This window comes from Zonotrichia leucophrys, unplaced genomic scaffold (genome assembly GCF_028769735.1).
Source record: "Zonotrichia leucophrys gambelii isolate GWCS_2022_RI unplaced genomic scaffold, RI_Zleu_2.0 Scaffold_158_108649, whole genome shotgun sequence".
Classification (NCBI taxonomy): Eukaryota; Metazoa; Chordata; class Aves; order Passeriformes; family Passerellidae; genus Zonotrichia; species Zonotrichia leucophrys.
Window position 1 is genome coordinate 84,816 of NW_026992363.1, and position 19,905 is coordinate 104,720.

The window sequence follows — 19,905 nt, forward strand, 5'->3', positions numbered from 1 at the left end:
AAGGGCGCCAAAATCGCCCCGGGGGGAGTGGGAGGAGCCACAGGATGGGGTGGGGGAGGGGCCTGGTGGTGCTGTGGGGGCTGCTGGGAACAGGTAACCCCGCCCCCACCCTCGGAGACCCCGCCCCCTCCCTCACCTGGCCCCGCCCCCACCCCTCAAATCACTTCCGGGTGGGGGAGGGGCTTAAAATTTTGGGGATTTTTGGGGGATTTTTGGGGGGGATCAACACACCCGGCCCCTCCCCCACTCACCTCGGGCCCCTCCCCCACCCTCCCCTCCCCCTCCCCCACCCCTCCAATCATTTCCGGGTGGGGGAGGGGCTTAAAAATTTTGGATTTTTCCGCCTTTTTTTGGGTTCTTTTCGGGGGGGTTCTGACTCCTCCCCCACCTCTGGCCCCTCCCCCACCTCTGACCCCTCCCCCACCCCTCCCCCCCCCAGCCCTCCCCGCCCTGCGCTGCCCCCTCTGTGACGTCACCGGCTGCCGCCCCGCCCTCTGCCCCTCCCCCCGCGCCGCTTGCCGCCGCACCACGCTGACGTCACTCCGAGGTACCGGAAGTTGTGTGGGAGGGGAGGGGGCGGTGGGGGAGGGGCGGATCCGAGCTCACCCCTCCCCCCCTCGATTTGACCCCGCCCCCTTTCCCCCCCTCCCCCACCAATCCCAGACGGGCTCGAGTTCCGGCGGGAGGAGAGCGGCTGTGACGTCACGGGGCCGCCCGATGTCGTCATCACGTTCCGTTCCCGCGGCGAGATCGTGACGCTGCGCGAGGAGCGCTGGGGGGCGGGGCCCGAGGGAGGCCACGCCCCCGAGCCCGCCCCGACCGCGCCCACCAATGGAAGCGGTGAGAGGGGGGGGGGGGTTGGACCGGTCCAAACCGGTTTGAACCGGTTTGTTCCGGTTTATTCCGGTTTATTCTGGTTATTTCCGGTCCAGGCCCCGCCCCCCTGCTCTGCCCCACCTGTGACGGTTTTTGCCCCGCCCCCCTCCCGGCCCTGCCCTGCCCCCGCCCCCAGGATCGCTGCATTGACGTCATCAGCAGGGGACCCAACGGAGGTGGGGGGCGGGGCTTGGGGAGGGGGCGGGGCTTGGGGAGGGGGAGGGGCTTTGGGCGGAAAATGGTTCTGAGTGGGGGGAGGGGCAATAAAAGGGGGCGTGGCCACGATGGGGGAGGAGTCTTGGTGGGAGTGGCATGGAAAGGGGGCGTGGCCACAAGGGGGGTGGGAGGGGTCATACAGGGGCGGGCCACAGCGGGGGGAGTGGCATGGAAAGGGGGCGTGGCCACAATGGGGGGGTGGGAATCCTATAGGGGGGAGGGGTCTTGAGTGTGGGGGAGGAGCATGAAAAAGGGGGTGTGGCCAAAAGGGGGGGAGGGGTCCTGAATGAGGAGGGGGAGGGGCATGGAAAAAGGGGGCGTGGCCGAAAAGGGGGGTGGGAATCCTATTGGGGGGAGGGGCTTTGAATGGGGGAGTGGTGGGAGGAGCATTAAAAAGGGGGCGTGGCCACACTGGGGGAGGAGTTTTCAGGCTGGGGGCGGAGTTTTGAGGAAAGGGGGCGTGGCCGATCCCCGTGACCCCCCGCGTGACCCCGCAGAGGGGGAGGGGCATCGGCTGCGGGGGTGTGGCCAGGCCGGGCCCTGCCGGGGCCTCCTCGCGTTCGATTCCGGGCGCGGCCGCCGGGGGGCGCTCACGTGCTGCGAGACGGGCGAGTGCGAACCGGGTAAACTGAGGCACACTGGGAGGGACTGGGACGGACTGGGAGGGACTGGGTGATACTGGGTTATACTGGGATAAACTGGGATAAACTGGGATATACTGGGGTATATACTGGGGTAAACTGGGGCAAACTGGGAGGGACTGGGATGGACTGGGATGGACTCGTTTATACTGGGTTATACTGGGTTATACTGGCTTAAACTGGGGTAAATTGGGATAAACTGGGAGCGGTCACTGGGTTATACTGGGTTAAACTGGGAGGGACTGGGTTATACTGAGAGAGACTGGGTTATACTGGGATAAACTGGGGCAAACTGGGGTAAACTGGGAGGGACTGGGAGGGACTGGGTGATACTGGGTTATACTGGGATAAACTGGGATATACTGGGATAAACTGGGACAAACTGGGTTATACTGGGAGCGACTGGGAGGGACAGGGAGGGACTGGGATGGACTGGGAGGGACTGGGTTATACTGGGATATACAGGGATATACTGGGATAAACTGGTTTGTACTGGGTTATACTGGGATGGACTGGGTTATACTGGTTTATACTGGGTTATCCTGGGAGCTGTCACTGGGTTATCCTGGGAGAGACTGGGTGATACTGGGATATACTGGGATGGACTGGGATAAACTGGGAGCAGTCACTGGTTTATACTGGTTTATTCTGGTTTATTCTGGTTTTTACTGTTTTTTACTATTTTTTACTGGTTTATTCTGATTTTCTCTGCCGCAGAGCCGGGGCCGCCCTCAGGGCTCAGCTGTTGGGGCTACGACGGCCCCGCCCCCTCCGCAGGCCCCGCCCCCCTGCGCTGCGGGTGGGGGAGGGGCCGCTGCTTCACCGCCTGGGGCCGAGGTGGGGGAGGGGCCGGAGGGGGGGTCTATGGGGTTTCTATGGGTCTCGATGGGGCAGGAGGGTCCCTATGGAGTCCCTATGGGCTCTCTATGGGCTCTCTATGGGGTCTCTATGGGGTCCCTATGGGGCTGGGGGCTCTCTATGGGCTCTCTATGGGGTCTCTATGGGGCTGGGGGCTCTCTATGGGGTTTCTATAGGGCCAGGGGGGCTCTCTATGGGGTCTCTATGGGGCTGGGGCTCTCTATGGGCTCTCTATGGGGTCTCTATGGGGCTGGGGGCTCTCTATGGGGTTTCTATGGGGTCTCTATGGGGTCTCTATGGGGTCTCTATGGGGTCTATGGGGTCTATGGGCTCTCTATGGGGTCTCTATGGGGCAGGAGGGTCTCTATGGGCTCTCTATGGGGTCTCTATGGGGCTGGGGGCTCTCTATGGGGCTGGGGGCTCTCTATGGGGCTGGGGGCTCTCTATGGGCTCTCTATGGGGTTTCTATGGGGCTGGGGGCTCTCTATGGGGTCCCTATGGGGTCTCTATGGGGTGGGGTCTCTATGGGGTCTCTATGGGGTCTCTATGGGGTCTCTATGGGGTCTCTATGGGGTCTCTATGGGGTCTCTATGGGGTTTCTATGGGGTGGGGGCTCTCTATGGCTCTCTATGGCTCTCTATGGGTCTCTATGGGTCTCTATGGGTTTCTATGGGCAGGACCCCCCTGATCTCCCCATTTCCGCCCCCAGGTCCCGCGGGGTCCCGTGGGGCGGTGGGCTCTATAGGATCTCTATGGGCCTCTCTTGGGTCCGGGTGGTCTCTATGGGGTTTCTATGGGGTCTCTATGGGGCAGGAGGGTCCCTATGGGGTCTCTATGGGGTCTCTATGGGGCAGGACCCCCCTGATCCCCCCCATTTCCCCCCCAGGTCCCGCGGGGTCCCCGTGGCTGCTCCGAGGCTGCGCCAGCCCCGAGTGGTGCCGGAGCCCCGTGGGGCTGGGGGGGCTGTGGGGCCAATCTGTGGGGCTGGGGGGGAATATGGGGGAATCTATGGGGGAATCTATGGGGGAATCTATGGGGGATCCTATGGGGGAATCTATGGGGGAATCTATGGGGGAATCTGTGGGGCAGAGGGGCTATGGGGACCCTATGGGGGAATCTATGGGGCTGGGGGGCTGTGGGGCCAATCTGTGGGTGGGGAATCTATGGGGCTGGGGGCGAATCTATGGGGCTGGGGGGGAATATAGGGGAATCTATGGGGCTGGGGGGGCTGTGGGGCGGATCTGTGGGGCTGGGGAATCTATGGGGCTGGGGGATTCTATGGGGGAATCTATGGGGGATTCTATGGGGGACCCTATGGGGGAATCTATGGGGCTGGGGGGCTGTGGGCCAATCTGTGGGGCTGGGGGGGCTGGGGGGAATCTATGGGCTGGGGAATCTATGGGCTGGGGACCCTATGGGCGATTCTATGGGGGAATCTATGGGGGATTCTATGGGGGACCCTATGGGGGAATCTGTGGGGCAGAGGGGCTCGATAGGCGATTCTATGGGGCTGCGGAGGCTCTGGGGGGGCTCTATGGGGCAGGAGGATCCTATAGGGGAATCTATGGGGCACGAGGGCTCTATGGGGAATTCTATGGGGCACAAGGGCTCTATAGGGAATTCTATGGGGCCAGGGGGATCTGTGGGGCAGAGGGGTTCTATAGGGAATTCTATGGGGCAGAGGGGCTCTATGGGGGATTCTATGGGTCAGGGAGGATCTATGGGGCGGCAGGGCAGATCTATGGGGCAGGCAGACCCCACAGGGGGCTCTATGGGGGATTCTATGGGTCAGGGCGGATCTATGGGGCGGCAGGGCAGATCTATGGGGCGGCAGGGCAGATCTATGGGGCAGGCAGACCCCACCGGGGGCTCTATGGGTCCCGCTATGGGGCTGCGCTGCTGCCGCGGCCATTTCTGCAACGCCCTCCCCGCTGACCCCGCCCCCGCCCCGCCCAGCTCCGCCCCTCCCCCCCTCGGGCCCCTCCCCCTGCTCTTCCTCCCCCTCCCCCTCCTCCTCCTCCTCCTCCCCCTCCCCATCGCTGCCCCACAGCTTTAGGGTGGGGCCGGCCCCGCCCCATTGCGGGATTGGGGTGGGGCAGGAAGGGGTTAAAAACCCCCGGGGGTGGGGGGAGGGGGCTGGGGGGGTTATGGGGTTTCTATGGGGCAGAGCTGGGGGGCTTCTATGGGGTTTCTATGGGGTTTCTATGGGGTTCCAATGGGGTTTCTATGGGGCAGAGCTGTGGGGTTGCTATGGGGTTTCTATGGGGTTTCTATGGGGCAGAGCTGTGGGGTTACTGTGGGGTTCCTATGGGGTTCCTATGGGGTTTCTGTGGGGCAGAGCTGGGGGGCTTCTATGGGGTTTCTATGGGGTTTCTATGGGGCAGAGCTGTGGGGTTGCTATGGGGTTTCTATGGGGTTCCTATGGGGCAGAGCTGGGGGGTTTCTATGGGGTTTCTATGGGGTTTCTATGGGGCAGAGCTGTGGGGTTGCTATGGGGTTTCTATGGGGTTTCTATGGGGCAGAGCTATAGGACCCAGCTATAGGGCAGAACTATGGAGTTTTAATGGGGGTTTCTATGGGGTTTCTATGGGGCAGAGCTGTGGGGTTTCTATGGGGTTCCTATGGGGTTTCTATGGGGCAGAGCTATAGGGAAGGACTATGGGATTTCCTATGGGATTTCCTATAGGATTTCCTATGGGGTTTTCTATGGGGCAGAGATCATTTAGGACCCCGCTATGGGTCAGAGCTGTGGGGGTTATGGGGTTTCTATGGGGCAGAGCTTAGGAGTTTTCAATGGGATTTTCTATGGGGTTTCTATGGGGCAGAGACCATCTAGGAGCTCGCTATAGGGCAGGTCTATGGGGTTTTTTTATGGGGTTTTCTATGGGGCAGAGCTCTGGGACTCTGCTATGGGGCAGAGCTGTGGGGTTTCTATGGGGTTTTCTATGGGGCCAAGCTCTGGGATTTTCTGTAGGGTTTTTTCTGGGGTTTTCTATGGGGCCGAGCTCTGGGATTTTCTATGGGGGGTTTCTATGGGGCAGAACTTTGGGACCCTGCTGTAGGGCGGAGCTATGGGGCAGAGCTATGGGGTTTTCTATGGGGCAGAGCTATGGGGTTTTCTGTGGTGTTTTCTATGAGGTTTCTCTGGGATTTCTATGCTATGGGGCAGAACTATGGGTTTTATGGGGTTTTCTGTGGGGTTTTCTATGGGGTTTATCTGGGATTTCCTATGGGAATTTCTATGGGGTTTTTTCTATGCTATGGGGCAGAGCTATGGGGTTTTCTGTGGTGTTTTCTATGGGGTTTCTCTGGGACTTCTATGCTATGGGGCAGAGCTATGGGGTTTTCTATGGGGCAGAGCTCTGAGATTTTCTGTGGGGTTTTCTATGGGGTTTCTCTGGGATTTCTCTGTGGTTTTCTATGCTATGGGGCAGAGCTATGGGGTTTTCTATGGGGCAGAGCTCTGAGATTTTCTGTGGGGTTTTCTATGGGGTTTCTCTGGAATTTCTCTGCGGTTTCCTATGCTATGGGGCAGAGCTATGGGATTTTCTATGGGGTTTTTTCTATGCTATGGGGCAGAACTATGGGGTTTTCTGTGGGGTTTTCTATGGGGTTTCTCTGGGATTTCCTATGGGAATTTCTATGGGGTTTTTTCTATGCTATGGGGCAGAACTATGGGGTTTTCTATGGGGCAGAGTTATGGGGTTTTCTATGGGGTTTTCTATGGGGTTTCTCTGGATTTCCTATGGGATTTTCTATGGGGTTTTTCCTATGCTATGGGGCAGAGCTATGGATTTTCTATGGGGTTTCTCTGGGATTTCCTATGGGATTTTCTATGGGGTTTTTTCTATGCTATGGGGCAGAGCTATGGGGTTTCCTATGGGGCTTCCTCCATTCCCCGCACCCTCCGTGGGGCGCTGGGGCCTCGCTATGGGGCGGGGAGCCCCGAGGGGACCCCGCCCCGCCCCACCCGGCCCCACCCCGGCCCCGTTGCCATAAATGGGGGCGGTTCTGCCCCACGGGCCGGGGCCGGGCCGGGATGTGGGGCCGGGCCATGGGGGGGGCGCGGCCGCTGCTGCTGCTGCTGCTGCTGCTGCTGCTGCTGCTGCCAGGTATGGGGGGCACTTGGGGGGCACGGGGGGGTTTGGGGGCATTTGGGGCATTTTTGGGGGCATTTGGGGGGATTTGGGGCAGTTGGGGGGCACTTGGGGGGCACTTGGGGGGATTTGGGGCATTTTTGGGGGGATTTGGGGCAGTTGGGGGCACTTGGGGGGCACGGGGGGGTTTGGGGCATTTTTGGGGGGATTTGGGGCACTTGGGGGGCATTTGGGGGGATTTTGGGGGGTATTTGAGAGGTGGGGAGGGGTGAGAACCTGTGGGGCAGGGGGTGTTTGGGGTCGGATCTATGGGGCAGGGGCTCTGTGGGGCAGGGGGGATTTAGGGGTCAGATCTGTGGGGCAGGAGGGGTGTCAGGATCAGATCTGTGGGGCAGGAGGGATTTAGGGGTCAGATCTGTGGGGCAGGGGGGATTTAGGGGTCAGATCTGTGGGGCAGGGGGTGTTTGGGGCAGAAAAGGGGAGTTTGTTGGATCTATGGGGCAGGGGCAGGGGGGGTGTCAGGATCTGTGGGGCAGGAGGAGTTCAAGGCTGAGATGTGTGGGGCAGGGGGATGTGGGGCAGGGACAGGGGGGTGCCAGGGGTCTGTGGGGCAGAAAAGGGGTGGTTGGGGTCGGATCTATGGGGCAGGGGGGTTGTCAGGATCAGATCTATGGGTCAGAGGGTGTTTTCTATGTGGCAGGGGTTATTTCTATGGGGCAGGGTGTGTCTCTATGGGGCAGGGCCGGTTTCTATGGGGCAGGAGGTGTTTCTATGGGGCAGGAGATGTTTCTATGGGTCAGGCTGTGTCTCTATGGGGCAGGCTGTGTTTCTATGGGGCAGGAGGTGTCTCTATGGGTCAGGGTGTGTTTCTATGGGTCAGGCTGTGTCTCTATGGGGCAGGGCCGGTTTCTATGAGGCAGGAGGTGTCTCTATGGGTCAGGCTGTGTTTCTATGGGGCAGGAGGTGTCTCTATGGGGCAGGCTGTGTCTCTATGGGTCAGGCTGTGTTTCTATGGGTCAGGCTGTGTCTCTATGGGTCAGGCTGTGTCTCTATGGGGCAGGCTGTGTCTCTATGGGTCAGGGGTGGTTTCTATGGGTCAGGGGCGGTTTCTATGGGTCAGGCTGTGTCTCTATGGGGCAGGCTGTGTCTCTATGGGTCAGGGTGTGTTTCTATGGGGCAGGGGTTATTTCTGTGGGTCAGGCTGTGTTTCTATGTGTCAGGGGTGGTTTCTATGGGTCAGGCTATGTCTCTATGGGTCAGGCTGTGTCTCTATGGGGCAGGCTGTGTTTCTATGGGTCAGGGGTGGTTTCTATGGGTCAGGGCCGGTTTCTATGAGGCAGGAGGTGTCTCTATGGGGCAGGGTGTGTCTCTATGGGTCAGGCTGTGTCTCTATGGGTCAGGGGTTATTTCTATGGGTCAGGCTGTGTTTCTATGGGGCAGGGTGTGTCTCTATGGGTCCGGGTGTTCAGGGCGTGCCGTGGGTCGGGGCCCCACAGGCCGGGGCACGTCCGGGCCCGCGGGGAGGGCGCGGCCACGTTTGGGGCATTCGGGGCCGGTGACGTGTGGGGTGGGGCCGGAGGGTGTGGGGAGATGTGGGGCGGGGTGGGAATGTGGGGGGTGGGGATGTGGGGGGGGAAGGTGTGAGGATCTATGGGGTGGGAATGTGTGGGGTGGGAATGTGGGGATCTATGGGGTGGGAATGTGTGGGGGGTGAATGTGGGGTGGGAATGGGTGGGGTGGGAATGTGTGGGGTGGGATGTGTGGGGTGGGGCCGGAGGGTGTGGGGAGATGTGGGGCGGGGTGGGAATTTGGGGGGTCGGAATGTGTGAGGATCTATGGGGTGGGAATGTGTGGGGTGGGAATGTGTGGGGTGGGGATGTGTGGGGTGGGGAATGTGTGGGGTGGGAATGTGTGGGGTGGGAATGTGGGGTGGGAATGTGTGGGGTGGGAATGTGGGGTGGGAATGTGTGGGGTGGGAATGTGGGGTGGGGAATGTGTGGGGTGGGAATGTGTGGTGGGAATGTGTGGGGTGGGGATGTGTGGGGTGGGGCTGGAGGGTGTGGGGAGATGTGGGGCGGGGTGGGAATGTGTGGGGTGGGAATGTGGGGTGGGGAATGTGTGGGGTGGGAATGTGTGGGGTGGGAATGTGTGGGGTGGGAGCTGTGGGGTGGGAATGTGTGAGGATCTATGGGGTGGGAATGTGTGGGGTGGGAATGTGTGGGGTGGGAATGTGGGGTGGGAATGTGTGGGGTGGGAATGTGTGAGGATCTATGGGGTGGGAATGTGTGGGGTGGGGAATGGGGGTGGAAATGTGTGAGGATCTATGGGGTGGGAATGTGTGGTGAGGATGTGGGGTGGGATCTGTGGGGCACTGATCTGTGGGGTGGGATGTGTGGGGCACTGATCTATGGGGCAGTTTGTGGGGTCAGGGCTCCATGGGGCAGGGGTCTATGGGGCAGTGATCTATGGGGCAGTTTAGGGGCAATTTATGGGGTCACTGATCTGTGGGGTGGATCTATGGGGTGGGATGTGTGGGACATTGATCTATGGGGCAGTTTATAGGGTCCCTGATCTGTGGGTCACTGATCTATGGGGTGGATCTGTGGGTCACTGATCTATGGGGTGGATCTGTGGGTCACTGATCTATGGGTCCCTGATGATCTATGGGTCCCTGATCTGTGGGTCGATCCATGGGTCCCTGATCTGTGGGTCGATGTGTGGGTCACTGATCTATGGGGTGGATCTATGGGTCCCTGATCTGTGGGTCACTGATCTATGGGTCCCTGATCTATGGGTCGATCTATGGGTCACTGATGATCTATGGGTCCATCTGTGGGTCCCTGATGATCTATGGGTCGATCTGTGGGTCAGGATCTATGGGGCAGGGATGATCTATGGGTCACTGATCTATGGGTCACTGATGATCTATGGGTCACTGATCTATGGGTCACTGATCTGTGGGTCGATCTATGGGTCCCTGATGATCTATGGGTCGATCTGTGGGTCCCTGATCTATGGGGCAGTTTATGGGGTCAGGGCTCTATGGGGCAGGATCTATGGGGCAGGGATGATCTATGGGTCCCTGATCTGTGGGTCACTGATCTATGGGTCCCTGATCTATGGGTCCCTGATGATCTATGGGTCACTGATCTATGGATCAGGATCTATGGGTCCCTGATCTATGGGTCAATCTATGGGTCGCTGATGATCTATGGGTCCCTGATCTATGGGTCCCTGATCTATGGGTCCCTGATCTATGGGTCCCTGATGATCTATGGGTCACTGATCTATGGGTCGATCCATGGGTCCCTGATCTATGGGTCGATCTGTGGGTCAGGCTCGTGGTCCCTGCGCTGCCTCCGTTGCCATGGCGACGCTGACGCCGACCATGATGGCGGCTCCTGCGGTGACGTCACCGCCGTTTCCTGTCCCGACAGCGACGTCTGCGGGGAGGCCCTGGCGGCCGTGACCTGGAGTGAGTGAATGGAAAATCAGGAAAAATCAATAAAAATCAATAAAAATCAATAAAAACCAGTATAGACCAGTATAGACCAGTATAGACCAGTATAGACCAGTATAAACCAGTATGGACCAGTATAAACCAGTATAGACCAGTATAAACCAGAATAAACCCATAAAAATCAATAAAAAATCAGTATAGACCAGTATAAACCAGTATAGACCAGTATAGACCAGTATGGACCAGTATAAACCAGTATAAACCCATAAAAATCAATAAAAATCAATAAAAACCAGTATAGACCAGTATAAACCAGTATAGACCAGTATGGACCAGTATAAACCAGTATAGACCAGTATAAACCAGTATAAACCAGAATAAACCCATAAAAATCAATAAAAATCAATAAAAACCAGTATAGACCAGTATAGACCAGTATAGACCAGTATAGACCAGTATAGACCAGTATAGACCAGTATAGACCAGTATAAACCCATAAAAATCAATAAAAATCAATAAAAATCAATAAAAACCAGTATAAACCAGTATAGACCAGTATAAACCAGTATAAACCAGTATGGACCAGTATAGACCAGAATAAACCAGAATAAAAAATCAATAAAAATCAATAAAAATCAATAAAAACCAGTATAGACCAGTATAGACCAGTATAGACCATTATAAACCAGTATAAACCAGTATAAACCAGTATAAACCAGTATAGACCAGTATAGACCAGTATAGACCAGTATAAACCAGAATAAACCCATAAAAATCAATAAAAATCAATAAAAACCAGTATAAACCAGTATAGACCAGTATAGACCAGTATAGACCAGTATAAACCCATAAAAATCAATAAAAATCAATAAAAACCAGTATAGACCAGTATAAACCAGTATAAACCAGTATAAACCAGTATAAACCAGTATAAACCAGTATAGACCAGTACAAACCAGTATAAACCAGAATAAAAAATCAATAAAAATCAATAAAAACCAGTATAAACCAATATAAACCAGTATAAACCAATATAAACCAGTATAAACCAATATAAACCAGTACAAACCAGTATAAACCAGTATAAACCAGTACAAACCAGTATAACCCAGTACAACCCAGTAACCCCACCCCCCTTTACCCCTTCCCCAGCCCCTCCCCCTGCCCCCACTGACCCCTCCCCTTGACCTCTGACCCCGCAGGTCACGGTCAGCTGACCCTGGGCTGGCGTGGGTGTGGCCGGGGTCAGCCGGGGTCACTGGCCCGGGCGCTGACCCTGCCCGGCCTGGTGGCCTTCGAGCGGCGCCGCAACTGCCGGGGGCAGATGTGTAATGGAGAACTGCCCCTGGGGGCAAAACAACTGCCCCAGGAGGGGCAAAACCCGGAACAGGAACTGCCCCCGACAGGTACGGGGCACTGGGATATACTGGGATATACTGGGAGGGGTTATTGGGGGGAGATGTGTAACGGAGAACTGCCCCTGGGGGCAAAACAACTGCCCCAGGAGGGGCAAAACACGGAACAGGAACTGCCCCCGCCAGGTATGGGGCACTGGGGGGCACTGGGTTATACTGGGTTATACTGGGAGGGGCTGCCGGGGGGAGGCGTGCAATGGACAACTGCCCCTGGGGGCAAAACAACTGCCCCAGGAGGGGCAACAGGAACTGCCCCCGCCAGGTACGGGGCACTGGGGTATACTGGGTTATACTGGGTTATACTGGGTTATACTGGGAGGGGCTGCTGGGGGGAGGCATGCAATGGAGAACTGCCCCTGGGGGCAAAACAACTGCCCCAGGAGGGGCAAAACGCGGAACCGGGACTGCCCCCAACAGGTACGGGGCACTGGGGGGCACTGGGTTATACTGGGTTATACTGGGATGGACTGGGAGGGGCTGCTGGGGGGAGGCGTGCAATGGAGAACTGCCCCTGGGGGCAAAACAACTGCCCCAGGAGGGCAAAACGCGGAACAGGAACTGCCCCCAACAGGTACGGGGCACTGGGGGCACTGGGATATACTGGGAGGGGCTGATGGGGGGAGGCGTGCAAGGGAGAACTGCCCCTGGGGGGGCAAAACAACTGCCCCAGGAGGGGCAAAACCCGGAACAGGAACTGCCCCCGACAGGTACGGGGCACTGGGGGGCACTGGGGGGCACTGGGTTATACTGGGGTATACTGGGTTATACTGGGAGGGGCTGCCGGGGGGAGGCGTGCAATGGAGAACTGCCCCTGGGGGGGCAAAACAACTGCCCCAGGAGGGGCAAAACGCGGAACAGGAACTGCCCCCGACAGGTATGGGGTACTGGGTTATACTGGGTTATACTGGGATATACTGGGATGGACTGGGAGGGGCTGCCGGGGGGAGGCGTGCAATGGAGAACTGCCCCTGGGGGGGCAACAACATCCGGAACTGCCCCAGGAGGGGCAACAGGAACTGCCCCCAACAGGTACGGGGCACTGGGGGGCACTGGGTTATACTGGGATGGACTGGGTTATACTGGGAGGGGCTGCTGGGGGGAGGCGTGCAATGGAGAACTGCCCCTGGGGGCAAAACAACTGCCCCAGGAGGAGCAAAACCCGGAACAGGAACTGCCCCCAACAGGTACGGGGCACTGGGGGGCATTGGGTTATACTGGGTTATACTGGGTTATACTGGGAGGGGTTGCTGGGGGGAGGCGTGCAATGGAGAACTGCCCCTGGGGGGGCAAAACAACTGCCCCAGGAGGGGCAAAACCCGGAACAGGAACTGCCCCCAACAGGTATGGGGCACTGGGGGGCACTGGGTTATACTGGGTTATACTGGGTTATACTGGGAGGGGCTGCCGGGGGGAGATGTGTAACGGAGAACTGCCCCTGGGGGCAAAACAACTGCCCCAGGAGGGGCAACAGGAACTGCCCCCGACAGGTACGGGGCACTGGGATATACTGGGATATACTGGGTTATACTGGGAGGGGCTGCTGGAGGGAGGCGTGCAATGGAGAACTGCCCCTGGGGGCAAAACCCGGAACAGGAACTGCCCCCGACAGGTACGGGGCACTGGGATAAACTGGGTTATACTGGGTTATACTGGGAGGGGCTGATGGAGGGAGGTGTGCAATGGAGAACTGCCCCTGGGGGCAAAACAACTGCCCCAGGAGGGGCAAAACCCGGAACAGGAACTGCCCCCAACAGGTACGGGGCACTGGGTTATACTGGGTTATACTGGGTTATACTGGGAGGGGCTGCTGGGGGGAGGCGTGCAATGGAGAACTGCCCCTGGGGGCAAAACAACTGCCCCAGGAGGGGCAAAACACGGAACGGGAACTGCCCCCGACAGGTACGGGGCACTGGGATATACTGGGATATACTGGGATATACTGGGAGGGGCTGCCGGGGGGAGGCGTGCAATGGAGAACTGCCCCTGGGGGCAAAACAACTGCCCCAGGAGGGGCAAAACACGGAACCGGAACTGCCCCCAACAGGTATGGGGCACTGGGGGGCACTGGGTTATACTGGGTTATACTGGGATGGACTGGGATGGACTGGGAGGGGCTGATGGGGGGAGGCGTGCAATGGAGAACTGCCCCTGGGGGCAAAACAACTGCCCCAGGAGGGGCAAAACCCGGAACAGGAACTGCCCCCGCCAGGTACGGGGCACTGGGATAAACTGGGGTATACTGGGATATACTGGGATGGACTGGGAGGGGCTGATGGAGAGAGGTGTGCAACGGGGAACTGCCCCTGGGGGCAAAACAACTGCCCCAGGAGGGGCAAAACACGGAACGGGAACTGCCCCAGCCAGGTATGGGGTACTGGGATAAACTGGGGTATACTGGGATATACTGGGTTATACTGGGAGGGGCTGATGGAGGGAGGCGTGCAACGGGCAACTGCCCCTGGGAGGGGCAAAACAACTGCCCCAGGAGGGGCAAAACCCGGAACAGGAACTGCCCCCGACAGGTACGGGACACTGGGATATACTGGGGTATACTGGGTTATACTGGGTTATACTGGGATGGACTGGGAGGGACTGGGAGGGGCTGCTGGGGGGAGGCGTGCAATGGAGAACTGCCCCTGGGGGGGCAAAAACATCCGGAACTGCCCCAGGAGGGGCAACAGGAACTGCCCCTGCCAGGTACGGGGCACTGGGATAAACTGGGGTATACTGGGTTATACTGGGATATACTGGGAGGGGCTGATGGGGGGAGGCGTGCAATGGAGAACTGCCCCTGGGGGGGGCAAAACAACTGCCCCAGGAGGGGCAAAACCCGGAACAGGAACTGCCCCCGACAGGTACGGGGCACTGGGATATACTGGGTTATACTGGGATGGACTGGGAGGGGCTGATGGGGGGAGGCGTGCAATGGAGAACTGCCCCTGGGGGCAAAACAACTGCCCCAGGAGGGGCAAAACCCGGAACAGGAACTGCCCCCAACAGGTATGGGGCACTGGGTTATACTGGGATAAACTGGGAGGGGCTGGGAGGGGCTGCCGGGGGAGGCGTGCAACGGGGAACTGCCCCTGGGGGCAAAACAACTGCCCCAGGAGGGGCAAAACACGGAACAGGAACTGCCCCCAACAGGTACGGGACACTGGGATATACTGGGGTATACTGGGATGGACTGGGAGGGGCTGATGGGGGGAGGCGTGCAATGGAGAACTGCCCCTGGGGGCAAAACAACTGCCCCAGGAGGGGCAAAACCCGGAACCGGAACTGCCCCCGACAGGTACGGGGCACTGGGATATACTGGGATAAACTGGGATAAACTGGGAAAGGGTTAAAGGGGGCATTTGGGGTCACTGGGATTTACTGGGGGGGCCGCTCCCAGTGCAGGGAATTTGGGGAGGGGTCTGTGGGGGTGAGGCCCCGCCCCCCTGACACATTGACCCCTCCCCCCCAGCCAACAGCTCCGCCCCCTCCCCCAACGGCCTGCGCTGTTATGGCTGCCCCGAGGCCGGGCCCTGCCCCCCCACCACCATCGTCCATTGCTACGGCGACCTCCGGGCCTGTTTCCATGGCAACGTCACCCTGCGCGCAGGTGAGGCTGCGAAACCCCGCCCCCTTCTCTCTAAACCCCGCCCCCTTGGTGCCAAACCTCACCCACTTTGTGTTAAACCATGCCCCCTTCGCGTTAAACCCCGTCCATGGCAACCTCACCCTGTGCGCAGGTGAGGCCGCCAAACCCCGCCCCCTTGGTGCCAAACCCCGCCCACTTCGCGTTAAACCACACCCCCTTCGCATTAAACCACGCCCATGGCAATGTCACCCTGTGCGCAGGTGAGGCCGCGAAACCCCGCCCCCTTTGTGCCAAACCCCGCCCACTTCGCGTTAAACCACGCCCACTTCGCGTTAAACCCTGCCCACTCCGCGTTAAACCACGCCCCCTTTGCATTAAACCACGTCCATGGCAATGTCACCCTGCACGCAGGTGAGGCCGCAAAACCCCACCCCCTTCTCTCTAAACCCCACCCCCTTGGTGCCAAACCCCGTCAACTTTGCGTTAAACCACGCCCCCTTCGTGTTAAACCCCGCCCACTCTGCATTAAACCACGTCCATGGCAACATCACCCTGCGCGCAGGTGAGGCCGCAAACCCCCGCCCCTTCTCTCTAAACCCCGCCCACTTCACGTTAAGCCATGTCCCCTTGGCACCAAACCCCACCCACTTCGCGTTAAACCCCGCCCCCTTCGCGTTAAACCACGTCCATGGCAACGTCACCCTGTGTGCAGGTGAGGCCGCAAACCCCCGCCCCCTTCTCTCTAAACCCCACCCCCTTCTCTCTAAACCCCGCCTACTGCACGTTAAACCCCGCCTACTTCGCGTTAAACCACATCCCCTTCGCATTAAACCATGCCCCCTTCTCTCTAAACCCCGCCCACTCCGTGTTAAACCACGCCCGCTCCGCGTAAACCACGCCCCCTTTCCCCCCCAGGTAACCTCACCCTGTGGCGGGAGCTGCGGGGCTGCGTCCCCGATGGCGGCTGCGCCCCCGAGCGCCGCGGCGACGCCGACGCCTCATTGGCCGGCTCCTGTTGCCGCGGCGACCTCTGCAACGACAAGATGGCCGACAGGAGCTTGTTCTCGCCCGACCTGCCCCGGCTGGAGCTGCTGCCGCACGGCCACGCCCCCACGGCCACGCCCGATAACGGCACGGCGGATGGGGGAGGGAAAAATGGCACCCGCGGCAAGATGGCCGCCGCCGATGGCGGCAATATGGCCGCCGGTGATCATGTGGGCGATGGTGATGGGAAAATGGCGGCGCCTGAGCGTGACGGGGGCGCCAGTGGGAAGAGGGCTGCTGGGGGCAAGATGGCCGCCGGGGGCAAGATGGCTGACGGGGACAAAATGGCTGACGGGGGCAGAATGGTCACCAGGGGCAAGATGGCTGACGGGGACAAAATGGCTGACGGGGGCAAGATGGCTGCCGGGGGTAACATGGGTGATGGAGACAAGATGGCCGCCGGTGGCAGGATGGTCACCAGGGGCAAGGTGGCTGATGGGGACAAGATGGCTGACGGAAACAAGATGGCTGACGGAAACAAGATGGCTGACGGAGATAAAATGGCTGACGGAGAGAAAATGGCTGACGGAGACAAGATGGCTGACGGAGACAAAATGGCTGACGGAAACAAGATGGCCGACAGTGACAAAATGGCTGAGGGAGACAAAATGGCTGACGGAGACAATATGGCCGCCGGTCACGTGTCCCCCAGGCGGCCAATGGGGCGCAAGGACGGGATCAAGGGCCCGGTGGGGCGGGGCCAATCGCTGGGCGGGCCCGGGTGGCTCCTCCCCTTCCTGCTGCTGCCCCTCCTCCGCTGAGGGCGGGGCTTGTGCTGCAATAAATGGGTGTGGCTTGAGCAGCGGTGCCGGAGTCGTTTTTTGGGGAGAAAATTGGGATTTTTGAGGGGAGTTTGGTGATTGAAAATGGATAATTTTGGGGTTAAATATGTGATGGGTTTTGAATTTTTTCCTTGTGTTTTTGTTTTGCTTTTTGGTATTTTTAAAATTATTTTTCATAATATTTTTCTATTAGAATTATATTATTAATAATTATTATATTATTATTATTGATAATCATATTAATAATATTAATATCCCCTAAAATCATGATTACCAATATAATTACCTACTATTAATATATTTAATAATACTAATTTTTATTCACTCTAATCAGTGATTATAATTGAGGGTAATATTATTATTATTATTACTACTATTACTACTAATATTAGCATTCTTTTACCCTCAAGTTATGATTACTAATATAATTTAATTTTATTATTATAAATATTATAATTAATAATATTATAATCTCATAATAATTACATAATAAGAAATAATATTATTGTTACAGTAATAATAATAATAATAATAATAATAATAATAATAATAATAATAGTAATAGTAACCCTTAAGCCACATTTACCAATATAATTCCCTACTAATAATATAATTTTAATAATATTAAATTTTATTCACTGTAATTATAAACATCATTAGCAAAACCTCATTAGGGCTCAGCCGGCCCCTCCCCCACAACCCCCCCTCGCCCAGAAATGACCAAAAAAGGAGATTTTTGTCCCAAAATACCTTTAATAAATACAAAAGGGGGCGGAGCCAGAAGCTCCCAGTGCTCCCAGTAAAGGGCAGGGGGTCCCAGTTTGGGGGAGATTTTGAGGAGAAAAAGCAGGAAAATGGGGGGAAAAATGGCGGGAAAACGTGAGGGGAAAAGGGTGGAAAATGTGAGGGAAAAATAGAAATATGAGGGGGAAAAAAGCAGGAAAACGTGAGGGGAAAAGGGTGGAAAATGTGAGGGAAAAATAGAAATATGAGGGGGAAAAAAGCAGGAAAACGTGAGGGGAAAAGGGTGGAAAATGTGAGGGAAAAATAGAAATATGAGGGGGAAAAAAGGCAGGAAAACGTGAGGGGAAAAGGGTGGAAAATGTGAGGGAAAAATAGAAATATGAGGGGGAAAAAATCAGGAAAACGTGAGGGGAAAAGGGTGGAAAATGTGAGGGAAAAATAGAAATATGAGGGGGAAAAAAGCAGGAAAACGTGAGGGGAAAAGGGTGGAAAATTTGAGGGAAAAATAGAAATATGAGGGGGAAAAAGGCAGGAAAACGTGAGGGGAAAAGGGTGGAAAATTTGAGGGAAAATCAGAAATATAAGGGGGAAAAAAGCAGGAAAAAGTGCGGGGAAAAGGGTGGAAAATGCGAGGGAAAAATAGAAATATGAGGGGGAAAAAAGCAGGAAAATGTGCGGGGAAAAGGGAAATATGAGGGGAGAAAAAGAGCAGGAAAACGTGAGGGGAAAAGGGTGGAAAATGTGAGGGAAAAATAGAAATATGAGGGGGAAAAAGGGGGAAAATGTGAAGGGAAAAGGCAAATATGAGGGGAGAAAAAGGGCGGGAAAACGTGAGGGGAGAAAAAGGGCGGGAAAACGTGAGGGGAAAAGGGAAATATGAGGGGAGAAAATGGAAATATGAGGGGAAAAGGGAAATATAAGGGGGAGAAAATGTGGGAAACCTGAGGGGAAAATGGAGGGAAAACCTGAGGGGAAAAGGTAAATATGAAGGGAAAAGAGCAGAAAAACACGATGGGGGAAAAAGTCAGGAAATCGTGCGGGGAAAAGGGTGGAAAATGTGAGGGAAAAATAGAAATATGAGGGGGAAAAAAGGCAGGAAAAAGTGAGGGGAAAAGGATGGAAAATGTGAGGGAAAAATAGAAATATGAGGGGGAAAAAAGCAGGAAAACGTGAGGGGAAAAGGGTGGAAAATGTGAGGGAAAAATAGAAATATGAGGGGGAAAAAAGCAGGAAAACGTGAGGGGAAAAGGGTGGAAAATGTGAGGGAAAAATAGAAATATGAGGGGGAAAAAAGCAGGAAAACGTGAGGGGAAAAGGGTGGAAAATGTGAGGGAAAAATAGAAATATGAGGGGGAAGAAGGCAGGAAAACGTGAGGGGAAGAGGGAAATGTGAGAGGGGAAAAAGGGCGGGAAAACGTGAGGGGAAAAGTTAAATATGAGGGGGAAAATGGAAATATGAGGGGAAAAGGGAAATATAAGGGGAAAAAGTGGGAAAACATGATGGGAAAAGAGAAATGTGAGGGGAGAAAAAGGGCGGGAAAACGTGAGGGGAGAAAATGCAGGGAAACATGAGGGGAAAAAGGCAGGAAAACCTGAGGGGAAAAGGGTGGAAAATGTGAGGGAAAAATAGAAATATGATGGGGAAAAAAGCAGGAAAACGTGAGGGAAAAGGGAAATATGAGGGGGAGAAAATGTGGGAAACCTGAGGGGAAAATGGAGGGAAAACCTGAGGGGAAAAGGTAAATATGAGGGGAAAAGAGAAGAAAAACATGAGGGGGGAAAAGAGTGGAAAAGGGGAGGGAAAAATAGAAAAAGGAGGGGGAAAAAAGCAGGAAAACGTGAGGGGAAAAGGGTGGAAAATGTGAGGGAAAAATAGAAATATGAGGGGGGAAAAAAGCAGGAAAACGTGAGGGGAAAAGGGTGGAAAATGTAATGGAAAAATAGAAATATGAGGGGGAAAAAAGCAGGAAAACGTGAGGGGAAAAGGGAAATGTGAGGGGAGAAAAAGGGCGGGAAAACGTGAGGGGAAGAGGGAAATGTGAGAGGGGAAAATGGAAATATGAGGGGAAAAGGGAAATATAAGGGGAAAAAGTGGGAAAACATGATGGGAAAAGAGAAATGTGAGGGGAGAAAAAGAGCGGGAAAAACGTGAGGGGGAGAAAAAGGGCGGGAAACCGTGAGGGGAGAAAAAA

The 19,905-nt window shown here is 56.1% G+C and overlaps 2 protein-coding genes across 7 annotated transcripts; both read left to right on the forward strand.

Annotated features, from left to right (window-relative positions):
• Positions 1-39: 39 nt before the first annotated feature.
• On the forward strand, positions 40-16,986 carry LOC135461055 (ly6/PLAUR domain-containing protein 3-like). Of its 6 annotated transcripts, XM_064738037.1 has the most exons (10): positions 40-93; positions 440-547; positions 664-840; positions 933-1,052; positions 1,590-1,715; positions 2,451-2,570; positions 10,026-10,163; positions 11,351-11,554; positions 15,027-15,164; positions 16,059-16,986. In XM_064738037.1, exons 1-10 carry the CDS (start codon positions 45-47, stop codon positions 16,946-16,948), a joined length of 2,070 nt encoding a protein of 689 aa, XP_064594107.1. In that variant the 5' UTR covers positions 40-44; the 3' UTR covers positions 16,949-16,986. The 6 variants fall into 6 exon arrangements, with proteins under 6 accessions (XP_064594107.1, XP_064594108.1, XP_064594109.1 ...); XM_064738038.1 differs by lacking the exon at positions 1,590-1,715; XM_064738040.1 differs by lacking the exons at positions 40-93; positions 440-547 and adding an exon at positions 3,478-3,526 and having other exon boundaries at positions 721-840.
• On the forward strand, positions 4,477-6,058 carry LOC135461049 (uncharacterized). Its single transcript, XM_064738030.1, is given in 6 exon segments — positions 4,477-4,507; positions 4,724-4,776; positions 4,778-4,999; positions 5,177-5,290; positions 5,376-5,768; positions 6,026-6,058. Coding segments are annotated over 6 exon segments (846 nt in total).
• Positions 16,987-19,905: the final 2,919 nt, after the last annotated feature.

Excerpts from the sequence above, each read along its gene's own strand:
- LOC135461055 (XM_064738037.1), top strand. The coding sequence starts at position 45 with ATGGGGTGGGGGAGGGGCCTGGTGGTGCTGTGGGGGCTGCTGGGAACA. Across the intron at positions 2,571-10,025 it reads CTTCACCGCCTGGGGCCGAG|GCTCGTGGTCCCTGCGCTGC; the intron begins GTGGGGGAGGGG and ends TCTGTGGGTCAG. Across the intron at positions 15,165-16,058 it reads CAACGTCACCCTGCGCGCAG|GTAACCTCACCCTGTGGCGG; the intron begins GTGAGGCTGCGA and ends TTTCCCCCCCAG.